Source organism: Zootoca vivipara, chromosome 12 (genome assembly GCF_965207765.1).
Source record: "Zootoca vivipara chromosome 12, rZooViv2.hap1.1, whole genome shotgun sequence".
NCBI lineage: Eukaryota > Metazoa > Chordata > Lepidosauria > Squamata > Lacertidae > Zootoca > Zootoca vivipara.
The window spans coordinates 29,105,452-29,133,256 of NC_142595.1; the positions used below are offsets into that span (position 1 = coordinate 29,105,452).

Genomic DNA, 27,805 nt, shown 5'->3' on the forward strand with positions numbered 1-27,805 from the left:
TTTTTCTTTCTCCTTTTATGGGTAAGCATATGTACATATATGTTATACGTTTTACCTTTTCTTCTTCCCTCCCCCCCTTTTTTTCTCTCTTGTATTTTCTCTGTCTTTATTTATGATTTGGAACTGGTTTTTGTAATTTCAATTCATGAGTTTGTGTTTGTAATTTTAAAATATGAAATAAAGTCTTTTTTTAAAAAAGGTTGTGACTTAAAAAATAATCTGCATGAATGAGTTCTGGCAGCATCAATGATAACAATGTGATGGTATTGAACAGGTGATGCCTTTTTTAAAGTGTTGTGCTTTGCTGAGATATAATGTGGCTCTGTACAGTTATAAAACACAATTGGTGATAATCTTAATCCAAATGCATGTACAACTGGATCAGGTTTACTCTTTTATGTTTTTTTTAGGAATTCATACAAGTCATCAGAAGCATTGGTAGATTATTGACCATGAACAATTATGTCACGATAGACTTGTTAATATGTAGAGAGCTGCCTCATTGACCACGTTTTTGGTCAAAAGTGGGGGAAACACAACACAGATTCTTTATTGCATCCTTTTTTTCTCAACATGACCTGTACTCTAGCAATGTGCATGCACTTGGAGGGATAGGGGATCTACGAAGAAGCTGAAAATGGAACAGAATTGTGTCTACACAGTGCTCATTGAAAATTGAGAAATATGGAAGGAACCATGGGAGAATTCTTGAATTTATTGGTTTTATTTCATGGGGGGAAGCCAGTTAATTTAGAACTCCAAATGATCAGAAGGAATTTGGGATAATTTGGCATAACTTTTACCTGTGGAAAGATTATCCTGATCATAATGGCTTTATCTTACTTCCATTGTCACAGACTGCAATCCTCTTTGTGGAGAGAGCTATTGCATTAATGTCCTGTTTGAGGGTTCCTGTAGGCTTCTGTTTTGCCACGGTGAGAATAGGATTATGCACTAGGTAGGATTATGCACTAGATGGGCCTTTTGGATGCTCCAGATGCCTCTACTATAATTACCTGATTTAATTAATGATCTCTATATGTTGTTTCCTTTTCCACACAGGATATCCATTCTATGGAAAAACTAGGTGAGAACCAGACCAATCTGAACGAGTTTATTCTGGAGGGATTTTCATATCTTGCTGAACTGCAAATATTGCTGTTTTTTGTTTTTCTGGTGACATACATAATCACCTTGCTGGGGAACATGCTCATAATTCTGCTTGTAAAACTCAACCCTTCTCTTCAGACTCCCATGTACTTCTTCTTAGTGAACCTATCATTCTTAGAAATGTGTTACACCACTAGTGTGGTGCCCCAGATGCTGGTACATTTGCTAACAGAGCATAAAAGCATATCCCTAGCAAGATGTGCAGCCCAGATGTATGCCTTCACCATCATGGGGCTGACAGAATGTTGCCTCCTGGCAGCTATGGCATATGACCGCTATGTTGCCATATGCCATCCATTGCACTACACAGTAATCATGAATCACCAAGTCTGTACACAGTTGGCAGCCGCAGCATGGATTATTTGCTTCTTGGTACAAGTTGTCCAAATAACATGGATCTTCAGTTTACCCTTCTGTGGTTCGAAACACATCCAGCACTTCTTTTGTGATATCCTACCAGTGATGAAAATGGCATGCATAGACACCTACAAAAATGAGATTGTTGTCATGGCAGTGTCTATTATTTTCATCATGAGTCCTTTCCTGCTGATCATCCTCTCCTACATTCGTATAATTTCAACCATCCTCAAACTTCCTTCTGCTAAGGGAAGGAGAAAAGCCTTCTCCACTTGCTCCTCACACCTCATGGTGGTGACACTATTTTTTGGGACAACCCTCTTCACCTACTTAATACCTAAGTCCAGCTACACTCCACGGAGTGACCAAATGATTTCTCTTGTATACACAGTTGTCAGTCCGTTTTTGAACCCCATAATATATACCCTAAGAAATAAAGAAGTGAAGGGAGCATTTAAAAATACAGTTTCAAGGGTTTTCTCTGTACAGAACCCAACAAGTTGAAAATCTGAACCATTGAGTATGGCCACAAGAAATATCAATAAACACAGAACATATCATTGGTGAGTAAATGACTGTAAGTATATTGTTAAGGTCCAATTTATAACAGATATTACAGAAATGAACCTGATTCCAACCTTGCAACCTAAATCACCTGTACCACAGCGATAATTTTGGAGTGATTCTTTGGTTTAACCAGAAATCTGTACCTTCTTTGATGATTAGATTTCTTATACTGTTTGCTATACCGGAACCTTTACAGCATGATTAGTTTACTCCTACTTGTAGTGTATTTTTCCCCTTTTAAAAAAACTCACACTCAGATGCTTACTGTATGAAATATTTCTTCAGAAATGGTGGACAACTGGGCGCTGCCCAGAAAGATCTACATCAGTAAAGTACCTCCAATGCTACCAATATCAAGAATGCTTTGATGGTGTTTCCTGCTCGGCAGGGTGTTGGACTGCATGGCCCTTGTGGTCTCTTCCAACTATATGATTCTATGATTCTACTATACAGGGTGGAAATATGGGGATGGAACATGAATGTACTCCAGCGTCTGGAGTCTCTGCAAAATCTCCTAGCAAGAAAGATCTTGGGCCTCCCTAATGGGGCCATGGCCCCCCAATTGAGACTAGAATTGGGATTACCCTCTATAGTAGCTAAAGCCCATACCAGGATAATTATCTACTACAAATCCCTTGCAGAAATTCAAAACTCCCGATTAGTTAAACAAGCCTTTACAGCCCTTACCGGCAGCAGTACCTGGTCTAAGGCCATGGAATTCATCTGTGACCGCTACTCCCTTCCAGACTTTGCTGCCCTGACCTCATGGGGCAACGATAAAATCCGCAGTTGGATCCTAGCTAGGGATGAAGCTTTCGATCTAGCACAATCTAAGGCGGCCAAACTCTCCACGTGGCTTCCCCACGTGAAGGCAGCTAGATCTTTGGCCCACTATCTGAGCGAATTGACAAACCCCACGTTAAGAAGGCCCTTCACACTAGCTCGATTCCACATCATCCCCACAGCATTCTTACATGGCGTTTTTTTCCAACACACCATTGAACCTTCAACTCTGTCCATGCAATGAGAGAAAGATTGAGGACTATATACACTTTTTCTTTTACTGTCCTCAGTAAGATCCAGGCCTCTCTCTTTAATCCCGACGACCATCTCACAGGACATTGACCGCATGAACTACTTATTCGTGGACGCCAACTCCTTGGTTTCACGTGATGTGGCCATCTACATTTTACAGGCCCTGAAACTCGGGGCCACCTTTTTGGCTAACTTGCCCAGCCCCAGTCCTATGTAAATTCCTGCTATACTCACAGTCGACACACCTTGCTTTGCCTTTTACCTTACCAGTCGCACTCAGCTGGATTCTATATTTAATGTTATAATTGTATTTGTTGTATTCTATATTGTTGTGTGACAGTTACCTGTTTGATCTTTTACATGTGCTATGGCTATATGGCTAATGCAATAAACTTTTGATTTGAGATTTGTATGAAATTTAAACAGAAAAGGGATTTAATTCACAACAAGAATAATAAACAGAAATAATATGGGAGTTCAAAATCTTCAAAGAAACAGCAAACTATATACACACTGAACTCATCTGATATCACAGGCTTTTCAATAAGTTGGTAAGTGTACAGCTTTGATTTTCTTCAGTTACTTAAACTTATCACAGACATGGTACAGGTTAGGTTTCAATAACTGGGGATTCTGAAACAGGTTGGTACTTTCTGTCAGATGAGTTCTAATCTGCCAATTATCCTTCCCAACTAGAAATCTCTAGAAGTCTTAGTGGCAAGGCACGTGGGTGGTGCTGTGGTCTAAACCACTGAGCCTCTTGGGCTTGTCAATCGGAAGGTCTGCGGTTTGGACTTGGGATATTCTGTGATATCCCACCATTAGTAAAAATGGTGTGCATAGACACCTCCAAATATGAAATTGCTGTCCATTCTTGCTGAACATTGTCTCCTGCATCCATATGATTTGGGCTACCCTTAAATTTCATTCTGCTCCTCACACTTCATGGTAGTGAAATTATTCTATGGGATAGCCTCAAAGAGGTTTTGAGTCCAGCCCCTTTTACCCACAGGAAATTAGATAGGTGAAATTTAGATTGCATTGAAAAGCTGTATTTTCAATTACTTTAAAAATGTGAGGTTTCTGGAAGGAATTGTAATTTCTTGCATCACCCAAGGATTAAATGCATAATTTTTTTTGTTACCCCCATGGAATAGTTAGCAGAATATTCCCAAACGTATTCCTCCAAAATTCAGTTGCATCAAGAATGAGATCACATATATGAAAATATCTTTGTTTGGTGCATCATTGTGCACAGGTCTGAAGCACGAAACAGCAATTACTTCTTTTGCAAAGTAAGATTTTTGGGGGAGTAAGGTATGATTGTTACATCTAAATCAAAGAACTTTTTATTACGATTGACTGTGTTTTAATTCTGGTGTGTGTGTGTGTGTGTGTGTGTGTGTGTGTGTGTGTGTGTGTGTGTGTGTGTGTGTAAGGAAGAGAGACACTTTTATAGCTAGATACTGTTAGGAGAATCTCAACTGTGAAATATTCCACCATCTATCTACCTATCTATCATCTATCTATCTATCTAATCTATCATCATCATCTTCATTTTTATTTTACAACCAAGAAAATTCAAGCCATGAAAGAAATGAAGAAATAAAGAAATATAAATGATTCAAATCAAACTAGAGTGTGTTTTTCAGTGTACCTTACTCTACCTACAAAGCCACAGTAAAGAAAAGTTACAGTGCTCATACCATTCAAGCAATGGGACTTGAGTTTCATTTTCTGATCACATGTGCCCCCCTCCCACAGTGTGCTCCATAAGAGCAAATTTTGAGGGTATGTGGGTGCTTCTAATTTCCTATGCACAAGTGGAATCTCTTCCGTGAGTGGAACAGTAATGTTGAGTACAACCTATTTCATGGCTAATAGGAGGTTGCAATTTGAAGACTGCTTCACCAAACAGATCAGCTGATGCTGAAGCACACTGTAAAATGGGTGGGAGAGCTGTAGGTAGCTGTGGGAGAGCTTGGGTAAAATCCAAGTTCCATTGTCCCTGGCTGCCATGCGAAAGAGTCCACTAACAGTAAGAAAATCGCAAGTTCTTCATTCCAGCCTTAAAAGCTGTGATGCAAGGGGGCAAAGAAATTAAGTTGTGATTTAAAAAATAATCTGCATGAATGAGTTCTGGCAGCATCAATGATAACAATGTGATGGTATTGATGGTGCCTTTTTTAAAGTGTTATGCTTTGCTGAGATATAATGTGCTTTGCTGAGATATAATGAGATATAATGTGGCTCTGTACAGTGATAAAGCACAACTGGTGATAATCTTAATCCAAATGCATGTGCAACTGGATCAGGTTTACTCTTTTATGTTTTTTTTTAGGAATTCATACAAGTCATCAGAAGCATTGGTAGATTATTGACCATAAACAATTATGTCACGATAGACTTGTTAATATGTAGAGAGCTGCCTCATTGACCACGTTTTTGGTCAAAAGTGGGGGAAACACAACACAGATTCTTTATTGCATCCTTTTTTTCTCAACATGACCTGTACTCTAGAATGTGCATGCAATAGGAGGGATAGGGGATCTACGAAGAAGCTGAAAATGGAACAGAATTGTGTCTACACAGTGCTCATTGAAAATTGAGAAATATGGAAGGAACCATGGGAGAATTCTTGAATTTATTGGTTTTATTTCATGGGGGGAAGCCAGTTAATTTAGAACTCCAAATGATCAGAAGGAATTTGGGATAATTTGGCATAACTTTTACCTGTGGAAAGATTATCCTGATGATAATGGCTTTATCTTACTTCCATTGTCACAGACTGCAATCCTCATTGTGGAGAGAGCTATTGCATTAATGTCCTGTTTGAGGGTGCCTGTAGGCTTCTGTTTTGCCACGGTGAGAATAGGATTATGCACTAGGTAGGATTATGCACTAGATGGGCCTTTTGGATGCTCCAGATGCCTCTACTATAATTACCTGATTAATTAATGATCTGTATATGTTGTTTCCTTTTCCACACAGGATATCCATTCTATGGAAAAACTAGGTGAGAACCAGACCAATCTGAATGAGTTCATTCTGGAGGGGTTTTCATACCTTGCTGAACTGCAAATCTTGCTGTTTTTCGTTTTTCTGGTGACATACATAATCACCTTACTGGGGAACATGCTCATAATTCTGCTTGTAAAACTCAACCCTTCTCTTCACACTCCCATGTACTACTTCTTAGTGAACCTATCATTCTTAGAAATGTGTTACACCACTAGTGTGGTGCCCCAGATGCTGGTACATTTGCTAACAGAGCATAAAAGCATATCCCTAGCAAGATGTGCAGCCCAGATGTATGCCTTCACCATCCTGGGGCTGACAGAATGTTGCCTCCTGGCAGCTATGGCATATGACCGCTATGTTGCCATATGCCATCCATTGCAATACACGGTAATCATGAACCACCGAGTATGTGTACAGCTTGCAGCTGCATCATGGATTACTTGCATCTCAGTAGAAATTGCTCAAACAACATGGATCTTCAGTTTACCCTTCTGTGGTTCTAAACACATCCAGCACTTCTTTTGTGATATCCTACCAGTGGTGAAAATGGCATGCACAGACACCTCCAAAAATGAGATTGTTGTCATGGCAGTGTCTACTATTTTCATCATGAGTCCTTTTCTGCTGATCATCCTCTCCTACATCCGTATAATTTCAACCATCCTCAAACTTCCTTCTGCTAAGGGAAGGAGAAAAGCCTTCTCCACTTGCTCTTCACACCTCATGGTGGTGACCCTATTTTTTGGGACAGCCCTCTTCACCTACTTAATACCCAAGTCCAGCTACACTCCGCGGAGTGACCAAATGATTTCTCTTATGTACACAGTTGTCAGTCCATTCTTGAACCCCATAATATATACCCTAAGAAATAAAGAAGTGAAGGGAGCATTTAAGAAGACAGTTTCAAGGTTGTTCTCTGTACAGAACCCAACAAGTTGAAATTCTGTACCATGGACTATGGCAACAAGAAAAATAAACAAACACAGGACATATCATTGGTGATTATGGAGCTGTAAGGTCTAACTCATAACAGTTATTACAAAATTGAGCTTGATTACAACCTAAATCACCTGTACCTCTGTGATAATTTTGGAGTGATTCTTTGGGTTAACCATAAATCTATACCTGCTTTGATGATTAGTTTTCTTATACTGTTTGCTATACCTTTACAGCATGATTTGTAGACTTCTACTTGTAATGTATTTTCCCCTTTTAAAAAAACTCATACTCATAGACTTACTGTATAAATTTTAAACAGAAAAAGTATTTAATTCACAACAATTAAGAACTGTTCCGCCTGGCCTTTGGGTTGGACTTAGTCTGACCCCTGTGTTTTCCTCCCTCATGGCTTGGATTTATGGACTACTTAAAATGAGGCTGCATTTTAAATTTTAATACTGTATTTTAATCTGTATTTTAATTAATTGCTTTTTATTTTTTGTTGTAATTTTATTGGTGTGAGCCGCCCTGAGCCCGGTTTTGACTGGGGAGGGTGGGGTATAAATACATTATTATTGTTGTTGTTGTTGTTGTTGTTGTTGTTGTTGTTGTTAACAAGAATGTTAAACAGAAATAATATGGGAGTTGGAAATCTTCAAAGAAACTCAAACAACGAACTCATCTGATGTCACAGGCTTTTCAATAAGTTGGTAAGTGTACAGCAGGGGTCCCCAGACTACGGCCCGGGGGCCGGATGCGGCCCAATTAGCCTGCCAATCCGGCCCGCGGCGACCCCCGCCGCCCGCCGCTGCCGCCCGCTCTTACGGTGCGCAGCGCGGCAGCGCTCTTCCGGGTTGGGAAAAAAGCGCCGAAAATCCGTTGTGCGCATGCGTATGGGCCTCTCCCGACCCTGAAGAAGTCATTTCTGGTGCACTTCCGGGTCGGGGGAGGCCCACGCGCATGCACACAACGGATTTTCGGCGCTTTTCCCACCCTGGAAGCGCGCCGCCGCGCCAGTAAAGAAAAATGTGCTGAGTAATGAAATGTTTGTTTTTTCGAAGAGAGAACAATAATGGTATGAACAATAAGATCAAGATTCTATGGATATGCAACAAAGCAGTCAATAATAAGTCCTGGAACACAATCATATCCAAATACAGCCATATTTTGCAGGAACCTGCCAGCTATACGTTTGTCTTTTTATATAATTCATGAACGGCCACCATTTACTTGAAACTCATAAAGTTACCTCGAAACTCATAAACTTCCATAAACTCATAAAGTTACCTCAAAACTCATAAAGAATGGATGAGTTTTTTTCAGATAATGAAATAAATGAAACCTTGTTAAAGCAAGTATCAATTGAGGGGGCTGGCTCCATGCAATGTCTTCACGTCATATGCACACGCCACACAGGTTGCCCACATGGCATGAGCATGTCACTGTGGGATATTCAGGGTGCCTGGCCCCCTCCTTTTTTTGGGGGGGGGAGACCCAAGGTCCCTCGGTCCCCACTAGCTGGCACCCCTGAAAAAGGCTGAGTTAGGCCTCCATCTCTGGCTAATGGCTAGTTGAGTGATGGCAAACAAATACATTATAAGGTGTTTACACATAAGGTCTGGATTGAGAGGAAATGCTAAGCCATTAAAGAGTTTAGCTTAGCATAGTGTTGCAGCAGGCAAAACAGTATCAGAGGAGCAAAGTGTCTGCAATTTCCTCCTTGGAATCCTCCACACTTGCACATTCCTGAAATCTTCCATCTCAAGTATCTTCTCGAAGATTAGTCAAATGATATTACCCTGCCCATGGCAAAAAAAATCTCCGCGGCAATAAGAAATAGAAATCAACATGCTCTGGATAAAACATAGTGACTGCCTTGGTATTTTTTTCTTTGTATCTCTGCTGCATTTTGCTTCCGAAAAGCAGGTTCTCCTTCATGGAGAGCCTGGGTTGCGGTGGGGGCTAACAGGACACCCTCCCCTGGGTGGGATTGACTAGATGACCAGGGATGCAATTGATGGATTCTTGTTGTGGGGTAGATTTGGATGTTGCAATTTGGGGACAGCCCACTGGTTTTATATTCCTTGCTTGCAGCCTGGGCTTTCTCTTTCTCTTGCTGCGAGCTTCGGATCACCTGCCTACCCACCCTCCTCTTTATTTAGGCTGTTGCGTTTGACCTCGTTGTGCCTGTCATGGGGTCATCTGCTCTTGAGGCAGGGGCCTGGTAGGAATTTTTCCATTTGGCTGATTGGCTGGTGCCACTTGGTTTTCGCCTACTGCATAGCAATTCGTCACAACTTGTAAGGTTGTGGTTAGGCATTGGTTCATAAATTGGTTGGTGGAGGCTACGCAAGAGCCCCTGGGAACATTTGGCGGAGAGGCGAAGGGCCAGACTTCTGGCTCCATTCTCTCCCCAAAATGCTTTTCCCGCACTGACTCCAGGAAGCGGGTAAGTCAGTTAGTACTGTCTTAGTGACAGATGTATGTATGTGTATGTACGGAACCAATGCCTAAGCAACCACTCACATTTTTGTATTTAAATAAAGTTGTGGCCAAAATTATGCCAAAAACCTTAAACTTAATTTATGTGTGAAGTATGGATTCTATTGGGGGGTGTCCTGGGGACCTCGACACACAATTGTTTTTGTGGGTCTTGGGACTGTAATAAAGAATGTATGTGAGTAACTATACTGTCCTTATTTGATCTAATTAATGCCCAGTTTCAATCTTTTCCTCTTCCATATAGGTTATCCATTCTATGGAAGATTTTGGAGACAACCATACCAGTCCTAATGAATTCATCCTCATAGGGTTTTCAGACCTAGCTGAACTGCAAATCTTGCTGTTTTTCATTTTTTCTGGCAACATACACGGTCACCTTAGTAGGGAACCTGCTCATAATTCTGCTTGTAAAACTCAACCCTTCTCTTCAGACTCCAATGTATTTCTTCCTGGTTAACCTATCATTCTTGGAAATGTGTTACACCACAAGTGTGGTGCCCCAGATGCTGATACATTTGTTAACAAAGCATAAAAGCATTTCTAAAGCTGGATGTGCAGCCCAGATGTATGCCTTCACCATCCTGGGGCTGACAGAATGTTGCCTTCTGGCAGCCATGGCATATGATCGCTACGTTGCCATATCTCATCCTTTGCATTACACAGTCATCATGAACCACCAAGTATGTATAGAGCTGGCAGCCGCATCATGGATTATTGGCATTTCAGTGGAAGTTGCTCAAACAACATGGATCTTCAGCTTACCATTCTGTGGTTCTAAACGCATCCAGCACTTTTTCTGTGATATCCCACCACTGGTGAAAATGGCATGCACAGACACCACAAAAAATGAGATTGTTGTCATGACAGTGTCTGTGCTTTTCATCATGAGTCCATTCCTGCTTATCATTCTCTCCTACATCCGTATAATTTCAACCATTCTCAGACTTCCTTCTGCAGAGGGAAGGAGGAAAGCCTTTTCCACCTGCTCCTCACACCTCACAGTAGTGACATTATTCTATGGGACAGCCCTTTTTGCCTACTTAAGGCCCAAGTCCAGCTACACACCAGAGAGTGACAAAATGATTTCTCTTATGTACACTGTTGTGACACCTGCTTTAAATCCCATAATATATACCCTAAGAAATAAAGAAGTGAAGGGAGCATTTAAGAAGGCAGCTATAAGAATCTTCTCTGCACAAGACTCAACCAATTGAACATTTGGGTAAACACTTTCCCCATTTGTCACAGAATGCCACTCTGATTTTAAAAAGTTGATTTTTTTAAAAGTTGTAACTTGAAAATAAAATATTTGAAAACTCTTGGTAATAAACATTAAGCCTATATACACTCATGGTCTGTGTGTCTGATCAATTTTAGAGGAGTATTAAACTGTTTCTGGATGGCTTTTTTTTTTCATGAAGAAAGCTTCATGCATATAAATCCACTACTAGAGGTATAGAAGAAGTTTAGTTCAGTTGGCAAATAAGGTGTTGAAAAAAAGCAAAGGACTTGGATGGTTGTACTTTTATTGAAAATACAGTGGTTCCTCAGGTTAATAACTTAATTCGTTCTGGAGGTCCGTTCTTAACCTGAAACTGTTCTTAACCTGAGGTGCCACTTTAGCTAATGGGGCCGCCTGCTGCCGCCGTGCCACTGGAGCACGATTTCTGTTCTCATCCTGAAGCAAAGTTCTTAACCCAAGGTACTATTTCTGAGTTAGCGGAGACTGTAACCTGAAGCATCTGTAACCCGAGGTACCACTGTAAAATATTTGAAAACTTTTATTAATAAATATTGAAGATACATTTACTCATAGGCCTAGTTCTGACAGACAGTGTTGTGTGGTGAGCTATTTCTGAATGGCACCATTTCAGATTGGTATAAAGTTTGATGAGCCATACAAATATTACTTGAACATGGGGGGCATTTTTGCTAGGAGGGTACACACCTAACCTTTTCTCAGACATATTCATTATGGAAGGTTTTTTTGGTTTTTTTTGAAGAAGAAGAACCTGCAATCCGTCATCTCTAGCACCACCAGAAGGTAGAAGTGATACAGTCCAGCTAAAGGTTTACTTCCTAATATTCTCTTTGTGAGAACTTGACTACAATTTATGATACATATTCACAGTTATCTATACCTGCATGTTATGACTTTGCTTTGGAAAGCTGCATTGTCCTTCCTGTGATATAGAGTTACACACACACACACACACACACACACACACACACACACACACACCAACATATTATTTTTTTGGCTTGTTGTTTGCTGCCATGAATTCCTCTGAGGGAAAGGGGGGTATAAATGTAATGATAAATAAAAGAAATACATTGTTCTGTTTACTAACGGATGGATGTGCAGAATATTAGATAATGGCTGTGCAATATTGCTTTATAGTTAATCATTCTGGCCCCATAGGAGAAATCCAATTTTCATACCCAAAGCAACAGTTTCAACTTCTCTGGGGACAATGATTTGCTTCAAATAATGATGCCAATGGAATATCATGTCTGCACACTTTAAACTCATTTAAGATGAGAACCAGTCTTTCTCTCTCTCTCTCTCTCTCTCTCTCTCTCTCTCTCTCTCACACACACACACACACACACACACACACACACACACACACACACACAGAGAGAGACACACACACAGACACACACACAGACACACAGACACACACACACCACTTATGGAATTGGACGGCCCTAGCTATTTCATAGCTGCATAAAATAGGATAGACTGACCATATCCTTTACCTACAATGATCAGAAGTCCTCCAAAAGTAAGAGCTTGTTTCTTTCTTTTTGACACCAGAAAAGGATCAGTAGACAATGTTCTTGTTAGATGGACTTCAAGCCTATTAATGCGACTCAGAACAAAGTCCTGTTAAATTCAGTGAGGCCTATTCCAATGTAAAGTGACTATAGAATTGCATTTTTAGCCTGCAATCCTTTATGCACTTACCAGGGGGGTCATTCAGCAACATGGCTACCAACTTGATTAAATATTGAGGGGGCACTCAATCACAAGACACACACACACCATTTGAATGGCAATGCCCATCAACTTGGGGTGTGCATGTGTGTGATTCCCTCAAATATGTTATGGAGAGGGGGATGAAGGGACCTTGGACCCAGGAGTTGGCTGCTGTGTTCAGCAAACTGAAAACAGTGGGACGTAACATCTGACTAGACATGTATAGGATCGCACCATTAATTCATTAGCTTCTGCATTGCAACCACCTTCTGGTGCAGGAGTAGGCTTCCATATGCAGAAGTTGGGAGGAGAAATATAAAATGTGCTGTTTTAATGTATTTTGATGTGTGTTGGAAGCCGCCCAGAGTGGCGGGGGAGACCCGGCCAGATGGGCGGGGTATAAATAATAGGGACTTCTAGGGAAGTTGCCCTTTTTAAAATGCTGAAATCTCTCCAATCAGGTGTTCAACTATGAGATACAGTTTTATGTGCATATTCTGTAGGGAGAGAAATAGAATGAGAGTTACAGTGGTACCTCTACTTACAAATTTAATGCGTTCCAAACGCACATTTGTAAGTAGAAAAAAATTGTAAGTCGAATCCCATAGGAATGCATTGGGAGAAAAAATTTGTAAGTCGAAGCAACCCTATCTAAAAATTCGTAAGTAGAAAAAATCCTATCTAAACCGCATCCAAGATGGCGGACGGAGCTCCATTCGTAAGTAGAAACATTCGTAAGTAGAGGTACCACTGTACTGTATAACATAAAGGTAAAGGTAAAGGGACCCCTGACTATTAGGTCCAGTCGTGACCGACTCTGGGGTTGCGCGCTCATCTCGCATTATTGGCCGAGGGAGCCGGCGTACAGCTTCCGGGTCATGTGGCCAGCATGACAAAGCCGCTTCTGGCACACCAGAGCAGCACATGGAAACGCCGTTTACCTTCCCGCTGTAGCGGTTCCTATTTATCTACTTGCATTTTGACATGCTTTCGAACTGCTAGGTTGGCAGGAGCTAGGATCAAGCAACGGGAGCTCACCCCGTCACAGGGATTCGAACCGCCGACCTTCTGATCAGCAAGCCCTAGGCTCAGTGGTTTAACCACAGCGCCACCTGGGTCCCTACTGTATAACATAGGGGATAACAAATATGATACCCTCCAGATGTTGTGGACACCTTGCATGACCAAGGATTAGGTATGATGATAGCTGTAGTCCAACAAGATCTGGAGGGCACCACTCCATGTATAGCTGAAGCAAAAACAACAACAAAGTCACTCGAAGAAATATTTTTAATCAAGATCAATCCACAAACATTATCAATTGAAAAATCAATTATTATCAATTGGATAATCAATCAGATCAATTTCTAAGTAAAAACCTGCAGGTTGTCAATCTACACAAATAGGCCACAAGTTAGCTCCCTTTAAGAATATATAAATAGTGCAGCTTTATATGTAACACTAAAAATATCTGTATAGAATAAATTTTTGCTGCATGACATTGGAATGACTGAAATATTCTTGCATTTGTAATATTCAGATTAAATACCATGAGGTCAGCTTCCTCTGAGAATGAAACATGCATCTTGGAATTCATACTCCTGGGATTTGTAAATATCACACAAGGAAAGACCTTCCTGGCCATCCTGTTTCTCACTATGTATACTGTCTGCTTCTTGGGAAACTCACTCATACTCACCATGACTGTGTTAAATCGGTCTCTCCAGACCCCCATGTATTTCTTCCTTGGCAGCCTCTCTTTCCTTGACATCTGCTACATCTCTGTGACAGTACCAAAAATGCTAGCAGATCTCTGGGCTGAATCCCCAGTCATTTCCTTCATGGGTTGTGCTGCACAGTTGTATTTCCTTGTTGCCTTGGTGGGCACCGAAGGATTCCTTCTGGCCTCTATGGCTCTGGACCGCTATTTTGCTATATGCCATCCATTGGGCTATACAAAACTAATGAATAAATATATTTGCCTTCAGATGGCTGCTATATCCTGGACTTGTGGCTTCCTCAATGCATCTCTCCACACAACACTCACATTTCGTCTGTCTTTCTGCCAATCTAATGGAATTAGTCATTTCTTCTGTGACATTCCACCATTGTTGAGTATTTGATGCTCTGACATGTCAGTCAATGAGGCTACCCTTACAGTGGGTGTGTTTGTAGGCCTTAGCCCTTTCTTCTTCACCCTGGTTTCGTATGCATTCATCCTTCATGCCATTTTAAGCAGCCGCCAGAAAGGACAGCGCCACAAAGCCATTTCCACCTGTGCTTCCCATCTCACAGTTGTGATTCTGTTCTATGGCTCCAGCATATTTACATATGTCCGTCCTACCTCCAGCTACTCATTGGAAAGAGATCAGCTTGTGGGGGTTTTGTACAGTCTCTTAATACCAACACTCAACCCAATTATTTACAGCCTACGGAACAAGGAAGTGAAGCTGGCAATGAGGAAGTTTCTGCTGAGAATACCTTCCCTTAGAATTTAGATTCTTTAACTGAAACGTCAAGGACCTGAAGATCAATTGAAGAGATCTAGAATTTGCAGTCTTTGCTGCCTCCAGCTGTGGAGGTGGAGCATAGCCATCATGGTTAATAGCCATTGGTAGCTCTCTTTTTCATGAACTGGTCTAATCCACTTTTAAAGCCATCCAAGTTGGTGGTAAGCAGTGCCTCCTGTGGGAGTGAGTTCCATAGTTTAACACACCTACACTGAAAGATCTGTTTTATGTTTTGATATTTGGCAAAGGACCAAAGTCTGAGAACATGGTATATTTGGGAGGTTGTGGACTCTCCTTCCTTGGAGATTTTAAAGCAGAAGCTGGATTGCCATCTGTCATCGATAGGGGTTGGATTAGATGACCCTTGGGGTATCTTGCAACTCTACAATTACATGATCCTATGAAATCTGAAAAGTAGTTTGCAGCACGATTTGGAAGAGAAAATCAGTGGGCTGAGTTGCAGTGCTTAACCGTTCACCATGAAATTCCTCTCCCTGGGCATTTGTTGTGAAATTCTTTTGCAAGCATGAATTATAGGCCTTCTGCAGATGCAATCTCTTCAGGAGGTTCATTTTCCATGATATAGAATCTTTAGGGTGGCAGCACCCACCCTTTGGAACTCTCTCCCATTACATATCAGACAAGAAGCAAGCTTGTTTCCTCCTGCTCTGGAGGGTAGGACTCAAACCAATAGCTTCAAGTTACAAGAATGGAGATTCCAACTAAACAACAGGAATAGCTTTCTGACAGAGCTGTTCAGCAGTGGAAGAGTTTACTTCGGGAAGCTGTGGACTCTCTTTCATTGGAGGTTTTTAAGCAGAAATTGGATCTATCAAGCATGCTTTAGTTGAGATTCCTGCATTGCAGGAAATTGTTCTAGATGTCTCTCAGGATCCCTTCTAACTCTACAATTCTATGATTCTAAGAACCATCTCTATTGCCTTTCTACCATGTACTGAATACCTTCCTTCCTCAATAAGGCCTTTAAGTAGAAATTCTAATCCCAGTCTGTATCTCTATTGTATCTGAAATAGTTTTCATTTTTGATGTTTTGAATGATTTATATTTACTGTTTTTAATTAGGTTTTTAAATTTTGGATTATGCGGAATGCTTTATCTGAGTGGATGTAGCAACCGAGTAATTTCGTTGTTCCCGCAAGGGGACAATGACAATAAAGATATCTTATCTTATCGTATTTTGATTGGTTCAAAATTGGGAAAGGAATACGACAAGGTTGTATATTGTCTCCCTGCTTATTTAACTTATATGCAGAATTCATCATGCGAAAGGCTGGACTAGATGAATCCCAAGCAGGAATTAAGATTGCCGGAAGAAATATCAACAACCTCAGATATGCAGATGACACAACCTTGATGGCAGAAAGTGAGGAGGAATTAAAGAACCTTTTAATGAGGGTGAAAGAGGAGAGCGCAAAATATGGTCTGAAGCTCAACATCAAAAAAACCAAGATCATGGCCACTGGTCCCATCACCTCCTGGCAAATAGAAGGGGAAGAAATGGAGGCAGTGAGAGATTTTACTTTCTTGGGCTCCTTGATCACTGCAGATGGTGACAGCAGTCACGAAATTATAAGACGCCTGCTTCTTGGGAGAAAAGCAATGACAAACCTAGACAGCATCTTAAAAAGCAGAGACATCACCTTGCTGACAAAGGTCCGTATAGTTAAAGCTATGGTTTTCCCAGTAGTGATGTATGGAAGTGAGAGCTGGACCATAAAGAAGGCTGATCGCCGAAGAATTGATGCTTTTGAATTATGGTGCTGGAGGAGACTCTTGAGAGTCCCATGGACTGCTAGAAGATCAAACCTATCAATTCTTAAGGAAATCAGCCCTGAGTGCTCCCTGGAAGGACAGATCGTGAAGCTGAGGCTCCAATACTTTGGCCACCTCATGAGAAGAGAAGAATCCTTGGAAAAGACTCTGATGTTGGGAAAGATTGAGGGCACTAGGAGAAGGGGACGACAGAGGACGAGATGGTTGGACAGTGTTCTCGAAGCTACGAACATGAGTTTGACCAAACTACGGGAGGCAGTGCAAGACAGGAGTGCCTGGCGTGCTATGGTCCATGGGGTCACGAAGAGTCGGACACGACTAAACGACTAAACAACAACAATCTTATCGTATGATGTTTTAATGACATTTTTATTTTTAATGGCTTTGAGATGCTTCATGGAAAGATGCTTCATAGATGAAATGAAAATAAACAAGCAACATCCATACTATTAGTTCATGGTCACTAATGATGTCTGTTAATATGTGAAATATATAAAGATCTGACTACAGTACAATATTTTAGATTCCACTTCATTAATACAGGAATGTTTCCAATGGGAGAGAATTATTAAAACTTTCATATATACCAATGCTACTCTAAATATTACCAGAGGATGAATAATACTTGCTATGTCAACACCACAGGATTCTCTTCAGTTTATTGTAGCAGAACTCATTCCTGGCCATGTCTGGATGCTTTCCAGGAGCATATCTGAAACCACTCTAAGGCAAATGGACATTGAATGCCATTAGTGGTAGAATTAGATAGATACTTTGCTGCCACATCCCTACAACAACAGCTTAGTATTGGGTTGATATTACATAGAATATGCAAGTGAAAACATATTGACCTAAACTGGGCCACATATATCTCAGTGAACCATATCTCACCAATTCACATAATATACAAAACTGCAGTGGTTTCAATCTCAAACAGGTTATAGCAGGGGTCAGCAAACTTTTTCAGCAGGGGGCCAGTCCATTGTCCCTCAGACCTTGTGGAGGGCCGGACTATATTTTGAAAAAAGAAAGAAAGAACGAATTTCGATGCCCCACAAATAACCCAGAGATGCATTTTAAATAAAAGGACACATTCTACTCATGTAAAAACACCAGGCAGGCCCCACAAATAACCCAGAGATGCATTTTAAAGTGAAATCACACATTCTACTCATGTAAAAACATGCTGAATCCCGGACCGTCTGCGGGCCAGATTTAGAAGGTGATTGGGCCGCATCTGGCCCCCGGGCCTTAGTTTGGGGACCCCTGGGTTATAGGCAACTCCCCACCGATCTTCCACTGAGCATCTATAGCAAAAGAAGGATCTGTAAAGTTGGAGAGGATCTCTGAATGGGAACCAAGATGGTGTGGAGCAGATGAGTAGAATTCCTGGGAGCACTAGGAGCCTTGTGTAAGAGCATGGTAATAACTTTAATGGGGGATGAGTAGTAGCAGTTATAATTTCCATAGCAGTCTGGATTTCTCATCAACAGCATGACTTGTGACCCACCAATCTGAAGGCAGCCCATCAGACACACATTTTGTCTTCAAAGGTGCTGGATGCAAGAACACCCCCCACACCCAATAGCAGAAATGCAGCAAAAACTGGAGGTCTAATCACCCAGTAGGTAGTCCCACATATCAAAGACTTCACAGGCCTTTTAGAGCTTCCTCGACATTATGTGTTATATGACCCCTTTAATTTCCAAAAATGAGCCAATAATTTTAAACAGATTTTTTTATTTGAAAAATTAACATAGAGGAGGAATGCAGTAACTATGAATATAGACCGATTAAGCATATAAATTAACTAACAGAAAGTGCCCAGTGTTGCCTGGGAATTCTAAATAGAGGAGGAAAAGAAAACAAACAAACTCAAGATTTCTAAATGGATAGTTTACTTTCTTATTTTTAAGGATGTACACAGCCTTAGATTGCCCAACCAGAGGGAGATTTTGGGGTATCTTTAGTTAACTTCTATAAATTATTAAATCACATTAAAAGCCAAGCTTCTGTTTCTAAAATGTTTGCCTTCCAGGGCAGAATCTCCTAAGCATCATTTTTTTAAAAGCTTTTTTGACATCTTCATTTCTCAAGCTGTAGATGATTGGGTTGAGCATGGGGGTCACCACACTGTAGATAAATGAGACCACCTTGTTAACTTCCATTGAGTTCTGGCCTGTGGGGTTGACATATATGAAGATAACGGTTCCATAGTAGAGTGAAACTACAGTCAAGTGGGCAGTGCAGGTGGAAAAGGCCTTCTGCCGTCCTTTTGCTGAGGACATCCTTAGGAGAGTTGCCAGGATGCAGACATAAGAAAGCATGGTCAACAGAAAAGTTCCTAAAACTATGACAGCTGAACTGATGAAGATGATGGTTCTGCTGATGTAGGTGTTAGTACATGACAGGCTGAGGAGTGGAGGGACATCACAGAAGAAATGGTCAATGATGTTGCCACAGAAGTGCAATCTGCCAACTAAGATGGTAGATGGGAAAGGATTTAGGAATCCAGTCACCCAGGAAGCTAAAGCTAAGTAGATACACATTCTACTGCACATCAGTGTTGAGTATCTCAGTGGGTTGCATATGGCAAGGTAACGGTCATAAGCCATAACAGCAAGTAGGAAGCACTCTGTGGAACCCAGAAAGAAGAAGAAATATGACTGCACAAGGCATGCTGTTAGAGAGATAGCCTTAGATCTTCCTAAGGATATTGCTAGAAGTTTAGGGAGCGTGACTGAGGTGTAACCAATCTCCAGGATAGCAAGATTGCTCAGGAAGAAGTACATTGGTGTATGGAGACTCGATTCTGTCTTTAGTGTGAGAAGCAGGATGATGTTTCCCCAAAGTGTAAGGAGATATATGAGAAGGAATGTGATGAAATATATAACTTGTAACTTCTTAGCACCTGTGAATCCAGCAATAATGAATGTTGTTACTCCTGTGTAATTTAATTGCTCCAAGACTGTGTCATCTTCCATCTAGAAAACAAATGTGAATAAGCAGTCATGGTGATAGTGAGCAATAAATGTTTGCACTGCATTCTCACATTTTAAAGATATGGACAATGTTAGTCAAGTGACATGCTGAGGTGAACTCAGAGGTTTGGTTGAAACATCTGAGAAATTAGGAGATAAGCAAATCAAAACTTTAATAAATTAATCAACTCTCCTCCACCACCAGTGAAGGGTTCATTCTGTAAATGTAGATCCAATATTTGATTGTGCTATCTGAAAGTTTGGTTAGACATAGACCTGCTGTCTGGGTTAAGCCAAACTGAACAGTTTCAATGTGAACTGGTCTGCATTTGTGATTATTCAGAAGCAGCTTTGTCATGCTGGCCACATGACCCGGAAGCTGTCTGCGGACAAACACTGGCTTCCTCGGCCTATAGAGCGAGATGAGCGCCACAACCCCAGAGTCAGACACAATTTGACCTGATGGTCAGGGGCCCCTTTACCTAACTAAATATAGTCACATAAGTACACCTCCAATGACTCACTTTTCATTGTTGCTGTACTTTATAGACTCATCTTAAAAATGTAGGTATATGTAACTGCATTGCTGTCATTTTTTTATACTTAGTATGCTCTGTGTATGGTTCTGTTATGGTTTACAGTCATTCCTCAGTTTAAGTACGCCTTGGTTTGAGTATTTTCAGTTTAAGTACTCCGTGGACCTGCCTGGAACGGATTAATCCACTTTCCATTACTTTCAATGGGAAAGTTCGCTTCAGGTTAAGTACGCTTTAGGTTAAGCAGAGACTTCCGGAACCAATTGTGTTTTTAAACCGAGGTACCACTGTATATGGTTATGTGTTACTTTGTGCATATGTTTATGATAAATCAATAAACATTTAAAAATATTTGGTTATATCAAAATGTAATCTTTTCTCACTGATACAATATTGGCCATATCTGATTTCTTTACATGAAATATTTCAAGTGGCACAATAAGAAATAAATGTTGGCAATGATATCAGACAATGATGAGATCCTTTGAGGTATTGTTAACACCTGGAAATGAGGTGGTTTTTTCCCAAGACTGTGCCATGGCAAAAAAGGAAGCTTCATTTGCTTTCATTTCCTTGTGTTATTTTTATTTAAAAGTAAAATCTACAAGCAAGTTAGCCTGGAACCGATTAATTGAAAACGGCAACTGTTTTATTTTTCCTCCCTGATATTTGGTACAATGTTACTTAAGCTGCCTTTGCATGTGGAAGTTCAGGCTTATTTCTTTTCTCTGTGTGCTCAAGATGCGTAAGCAGGAATTTCTCTCTGTGTGTTCCCCTCCTCCTCCTCCTCCTCCTCCTCCTCCTCCTCCTCCTCCTCCTCCTCCTTTTTTAAATAGCACCCCTCCTTAAACCATGTTGATTAACAATATCCCTAGCAGAAAAATCACCTTAGCCTTTTTCTTTTTACTATCCTATTTCTCCGAAAATAAGACACAGCCATAAAATAAGCCGTAGCAGGATTTTTAAGCATTCAAGGAATATAAGCCATAACCCGAAAATAAGACATAGTGATAGGCGCAGCAGCAATGCCGGCCGCGGCAGGAGAAGGAGGAGGAGGGGGGGGGAATAAGACATCCCCTGAAAATAAGCCATAGTGTGTTTTTTGAGGGAAAAATAAATATAAGACGGTGTCTTATTTTAAGAGAAACACAGGTATGTGGTAGGATGTCACCTGTTGTATGACATCTTGACTTTAACATAGGCTCAGTTAAAGAATATTGACACTAGTTCGGTAATCTCCCAACAACATTGGTCATCCTCAACCCATCTTCCACCTCTTTTGAAAGTCCCAGATTCAGTCTCCAATAGTCAGCATAGACAATACTGAGCTAGCTTGACCAATGGTCTGACATAGCATGCTTCAAAAGAGTGCTCCAAATAATTCACTCCGTTTCCAAAAGGAAACCCAGACAGATGGAAGGGGTATAAACAACAACAACAACAACAACAACAACAACAACAACAACAACAATGAAACAATATATATGTTTGCATTAGGCAAAAGCATAATGTTGACCATTCATACTTTGATATTCAATTTACAGAAGGGAGGCGCAATCCAGAACGGTTATGTTTCCAAAACTGTCTAGATCTCCAGGTTCAAATTTCAGGTCTGAGAGAAAGAAGACTAGTCAATATCATTCAGCCTTCTACCTGTAACAAGATAGAGATACAGCCACTTTGATACTCTGTGAGCATTAATCAAAAAAGTTTCAAAATAGGCAGTGCTGGCTCTAGGATCTGGGGACATGTTAGGTAAAGGTATCTCAGTGAAGCCCATTTACCTAAAAAGGTGGGCCATGCAAGGTAGGAATTTTCACTGTTGCTGGCCCTCTTGGATTAAATGTGAAATGCCACAATTGCAGTGGTGTTGGGGTGATTGACCCTTTGGCACTGTTGGGGCCCTGACAAATTCCAGATCTTTCTGCTGTCTGCAGCCAGACCTGAAATGAGGCAAGATGCTATACATAACAGGGGTCACTTTTGTAGCACTGGTATTAGGTAGTTTTGGATGGGAAATGCCACTGGACCACTATAGATGAAAAGCAGAACATACCTTTTTGGACTGGTTTGCTTAGGAACCCAAAAACCAAATATAACAGCAATCGCAGCCTTCTCATTTAGCTGTCTTTTCTATACTTCTTGACCTTCTTGCTGAAGTTGTGATTTGCATGAGTTGAAGATAAAATCACCAGGAACAGATAAAGGAAATGTATTCAGTGATTCTAAAAACATTGTTTAAAAAGTATTGTGGGAGGAGAAATGATTTGAAAATAGACCTAGTAAATTAATATGAAGTGAGCCCAATATTCTCTGCACTTTCTTTCAGTCTGATGTGGTGATTTCTTGAAGTTTACAAAAATATCATGGTGTTTTGTGTGTGTGTGTGTGTGTGTGTGTGTGTGTGTGTGTGTGTGTGTCTCATGAGAGCCAATCAATTTAAGAGTTTGGGGAATAAAAAAGAAACAAGGTAAATGAGCCAAGGTGGAGTAGTGGCTGAGGGCCAAAACTAGACTTAACAATGTCTACTCCATTTACAGAGGAACAATCCATTGAACAAGAAGAAGGTGTAATGCAAGCCAGTGTAAGCTGATTAGGTGTAAAGTAGCATACCCTGTTCAGCCGGTTGTGTGACAATACCCAAATCCCTCCAGGAGTAAATAAAGACACAGGACACGTTGAATAAGGTTAATGGGCATAAAAAGCCACAACTTTATTGATTACGGGTGTAGAGAGGTATTGGCTTAGGCATTGGAACTAACCAACTATATCCGACTCCAGCCCGTTGTGCTGGCAGTCTGTGAAGGGTTAACCACCGTTGGGTGAGCCCTGCGCCGCAGATCAGCTACGAACTCACCCTGGGGCCACCGAAAGGGGGCGTGCCTTAGGCCCTCACCTTCCACAGCTTCAGAAATGGCCAGGCCCCCAGACTCCTTAAGGGAGTACCCTTCAGCATTTTGGGGGAGGTGATGGCAGCAACCTCCCTCCCACCGTAACCTTTCAGAGATAATCCAATGCCTAACCACCAGAACCAAAGTTGTGACGAGTTGCTATGAGGTAGGCGAAAACCACTCGGCCAGAGCCAATTTGCCAAGTGGAAAAATTCCTACCAGGCCAACTAAGGTCAGCAGCAATGTCAAAAGGAAAGCCCTGCCTAAAGGGAGGGTGGGCGGGAAAACCGAAGCTGCTGGGGGCAGGAACCAAGAGACTGAGCCCCAGCTGTGTGCTCACTTAAGTCAGTGAGCCACGCCCCCCAGGGTGTCTACCGTGCCCAGGGCACAGACAATGGCTGGGGGGATGAAAGCCATCCCCCCAGCGCATGAAGGGCTTGTGGGTGCCCGCAACCTCCCCTCCTGCTATCCCGGAAGGGACTTTGGGCTACTGTTGCTCTCCCTGAGCCTAGCAAAGGGAAAAACAAGGCTTTGAAATAGTGTTCTATGCCAGGTTTCCATGTCATCTGGCTGAGCTCAATGGGCTTAGGACCTAGTCTAATTCACCCTTCTCCGGTCTCACCCCAATAATGCCTCTTCTAGGGACTTACAATGGCTTCATCTCAGCCAACTTCACCCAAGCCCCTGCTGTATCAGAACGAGCAAGTTACACTGGCATGTATTCAGCTGAGTTTGGCTTGGGACATAAGACCAGCTGAGCCCCCCCTGAGCTGGGAATCAGCCCCCTGAGGTAGAGATATGTTGCATCTGAAGCTGCACATCCTGGCAGATCTTACCATAGGCTTGACTCCTGTTTCTTTACTGGAGAATCTCTGCTGCCTTGCAGGATATCCTTGGGAGAAGAAATGACTAAGGAGTAAACCCTACATTAATCTGGACTGGAGTCCCTAAAATGCTTGGATGGTGCCTTGGACACCTCCTTCTGGCAACTCCTGCAGCCAAGCTGGTGCCAAATATATTGTTGTGCTTTCTTTTGGACCACATTAGTCTTATCATCTGGGCAGCCCAAGACCCCCCCCACACACACACACTGCTCAGGCTTGTGCCTTGGGGTGGTCACTGTTAGCACAACAGTTTCACTTCACTCTTGGAAGCACAGTTCATTGTCTCTTGAGACAGATGGATGCCAACAACTCTCATATCTAATGTAGTCCTGACAAGAACAAATTGGGTCAATCATTGGCCACCCGATTTGCCTCTTTTCCAACTTCCAAAGCCGTCCCCTATACCTTGATTCCATGGCCGCTGATTAGAAGACAATACTCCATGGTCTGCTACAGTACTTATCATGGGTTATGTCAGTGACCCCGAGGGGCTGAGGTAGAAGATCTTCCAGATGTTTTGGGACTACAACTCCCAATATCCCTGACCACTGGTCCTGTTAGCTAGGGATGCCGAGAGCTGTAGTCCCAAAACATCTGGAGGGCTGAGTTTGCCTATGCCTGCTTTAGAACAATGGTGGAGTACCTGTGTTCTCTAGAGGTTGTAGGATTCCAGGTCCCAGCATCCATGAATTATGGCCAGTGAATGTGGTCCTATGAAATGGGGAATGACCACAAATAGTAGAGGTCCTGTTGCACCTCCTTTCAGAGGGCCAGGGACCACCAATTGTGGAAAGGATCCCAAAGAGGTTTTATTCCTTTATTTAGATTTATAAATCTGCCTTTCATCACATGGAGATTTCAACAGAATGCGAACATAAACATAAAAAACCACTAATTACATCAACCAATTACCAGTATTTTTTGTTTTAATTTTTTTTAAAAAAACCCATTAAAATGCACAATAATAGTTTCAAATATAACAGGTAACTCTCAAATGCCTACTGGCCACAATGCCTATCCTTCTCTAAAAGCCAGAAGTAAAAGGATAAAAACCCATTAAAAATGCACAATAATAGTTTCAAATATAACAGGTAACTCTCAAATGCCTACTGGCCACAATGCCTATCCTTCTCTGAAAGCCAGAAGTAAAAGGAGCATATTTAACTAACATCAGAAATCAGTGTCAGATGCATTTTCAAGGAGAGGACAATCCAGAAAGTAATACACAACCACAAAGAAGGCCCTTTCTTGCGTCTCTCCACCATACAGTGGAATCAAAAGAAGGTCTCTCCCGACAGTTTTAAAGTCTTTTTGTGATATTGTCCTTTATATCATTGGATTTTATTTTTACTTGTAAGCCACATACTGTATAGAACAATTTGTATTGCTAAAAGTGAGGGATCATAAAGGAGTTACAAATAAATGAATAAATAGTGTTGGAAGGCTTTGATGCTGCAGTTCCCAACTTCAACTCAAGTTGCTTCATAGTTAATTGCTCATTGGGGACCAGCATCTGTCCAACAACTCAATTAGTTGTTGTTTTTTCCTGGGAGGAATTCAAATGTTCTTAAATGTCTTCCATGCTGAAACTATTTTCTTTCTCCAAAAGGGTTGCACACCTGTGAAGGTAAGAAGTGGTGGGAGGAATGAGATGGGATTCAACTGAGAGAACTTTATTCTTCTTACTTTTTTAAATAGTTGCTGCTTCCTTTCTAGTTCTAACTGGAATAATATCTGAAAACCTTTTATTACTGTGCATTTTACACACATACATAGTATGTTCTCAAACTGCAGTGGGTTATTCCAGTAGTAACCAGTCAAAAAGCATTCTGTGGACACCGAACATGCTTAGTCTTCACTGGGCAGTTTTACACACACACACACACACACACACACACACACACACACACACACAAACACACACACACACACACACACACACACACACACACCTTTTGATACTTTCTGATAGATAGAAAGATGATAGATAGATAGGTGATAGATAGATAGATAGATAGATAATGATATAGATAGATTATAGATAGATGATAGATAGTGTCCACCCTTCCATTTCTTGGCAATGCAGAAGCCCACATTTGCACCTCCTGCCCCACCCCCACACACCCAAAAATGCTGAAAAGAGAAGGTGTTTTTTTTTAAAGTGGTTCCTGTAGATGTATGTTTGTGAGTGAGTGACTGAATGACTGAGTGAGTGGGATAGACAGATACAAAGAGTTTGGAAAACACACAGCACTACTGTGGCCCATACAATATACTGCCACCAGTATTTTAGAACACTGTTGCCATCAAAACCAGGCACCAACAATTTTGACATTGTGCCCTGAAAATGTTTTTGTTTCACAAAACGTTTTTTAGAGAATTAATTCTATTTGTTATTAGTAACTCAGATCTGAATTTTTTTGCTGTTTTGTTTAAACTATTTTATTATATTTTATTCTATTATTGGTGTAAACTAGAACAATATTTTACCTATTAGTTGGAGGCTTATAAATACTGTCATAAAGGTAAAACATTATCCTCGGTCCTAACGTTCCTATTGTAAATCATCTCATGCTTGCCATATAACTTATGTTTCAGACTTTTTCCCGTATTGTATGTATATGCTCCAAGGGATGTCCATTTATTTTTACCTGGTCAACATTATTATTTTTTAACAGCACAACAAATCCTCCAATGGGGACTGGGTGATGATAGCCTTGCATTGTTATGTATTGAGGAAAATACTAAAGTTGTGGCAGTGCTTTTTCTCAGCTAGAGAGTGCCAGAGTGCACTTCTGGCACCTCTCAGGTACTGGTGCAACTGCAGGCCGGTACTCCTCCCTCCCACTTTGTGCTGTTATGTACTTCTGAGAAACCCCAAACAAACATTTCAACTCAAAACAGAAGTTGGCCAGCGTGTGCGAGTCTACGCTTCTTCTTCTAGATCTATGACTCTACCTAGCTCTTAACCACTCCTAGCCATGCTTGGTCAAGCTTTGGGACTGCACCAATTTGTATTTCCTTTTCTTCAGTCTGTCTCCTGTGTAGCAGCAGCAGGCTTTAAGCTTTCCAGCCAGGCCTCTTCCATTGCAGGTATGTGTGTTTGTGCAAGGGCCCTTCCAAGCTGCTCTAGCCATCTGCCTGAATCGAATAGAACAATGGAGGCCGGGGCACATCTATTTATTCTGTCCCATAAGCAGAAGTGACCCACATACCAGCTAGGGAGAGAACTTGCTATAGTTTTAAGCACCTATGCGGGTGGTGAATTCAGCTGCTGTCAAACCAGCATCTGTTCAGGACTGCCTCATGTTGCCCCATTTCGTGGTTAGTTCCGGAACCTATTTTTCTTTTTAAAAAACCTCTGAGTGTTGGTAAACTGGCTCTAGGAATTGGGGAGAGAGAAGGATGAGTTATTAGTCTCATGAATGCTAAGCGATAAATACTACCTTTCCTAACTTGCAAAATTACTTTTCAAATATTTTTATTGATTTTCTTCCTAAAGGTTAAATAATAATACATATACAAGAGCAAAGGAAACCATCCTGTTTTCTATTTTTTCTTTCTTTTTAGAGTCCACACTGAACTTTTCACACTGCGACTCTGTTCTCATTCTCTTCGCACAAAAACATATCTCC

General features: G+C 41.2%; 4 protein-coding genes across 4 annotated transcripts; 3 read left to right on the forward strand and 1 right to left on the reverse strand.

The window, feature by feature from the left end:
• The first annotated feature begins 1,074 nt into the window (after positions 1–1,074).
• Positions 1,075–2,031, forward strand: LOC118077980 (olfactory receptor 10A4-like). Its single transcript, XM_035101697.2, has one exon. The coding sequence runs from the start codon at positions 1,075–1,077 to the stop codon at positions 2,029–2,031; it is 957 nt and encodes a 318-aa protein (XP_034957588.2).
• A 4,101-nt stretch (positions 2,032–6,132) lies between these two features.
• Positions 6,133–7,089, forward strand: LOC118077965 (olfactory receptor 10C1-like). The gene has a single exon (XM_035101683.3). The coding sequence runs from the start codon at positions 6,133–6,135 to the stop codon at positions 7,087–7,089; it is 957 nt and encodes a 318-aa protein (XP_034957574.3).
• A 2,779-nt stretch (positions 7,090–9,868) lies between these two features.
• Positions 9,869–10,805, forward strand: LOC118077966 (olfactory receptor 10A4-like). The gene has a single exon (XM_088654619.1). It carries the CDS (start codon positions 10,029–10,031, stop codon positions 10,803–10,805), a length of 777 nt encoding a protein of 258 aa, XP_088510745.1. The 5' UTR covers positions 9,869–10,028.
• Positions 10,806–14,709: 3,904 nt separating this feature from the next.
• On the reverse strand, positions 14,710–19,862 carry LOC118077968 (olfactory receptor 5AR1-like). The gene is made up of 2 exons (XM_035101685.3): positions 18,927–19,862; positions 14,710–14,799 (listed from the first exon to the last, which is right to left on the reverse strand). Exons 1-2 carry the CDS (start codon positions 19,860–19,862, stop codon positions 14,710–14,712), a joined length of 1,026 nt encoding a protein of 341 aa, XP_034957576.3.
• Between the last annotated feature and the right edge of the window lie 7,943 nt (positions 19,863–27,805).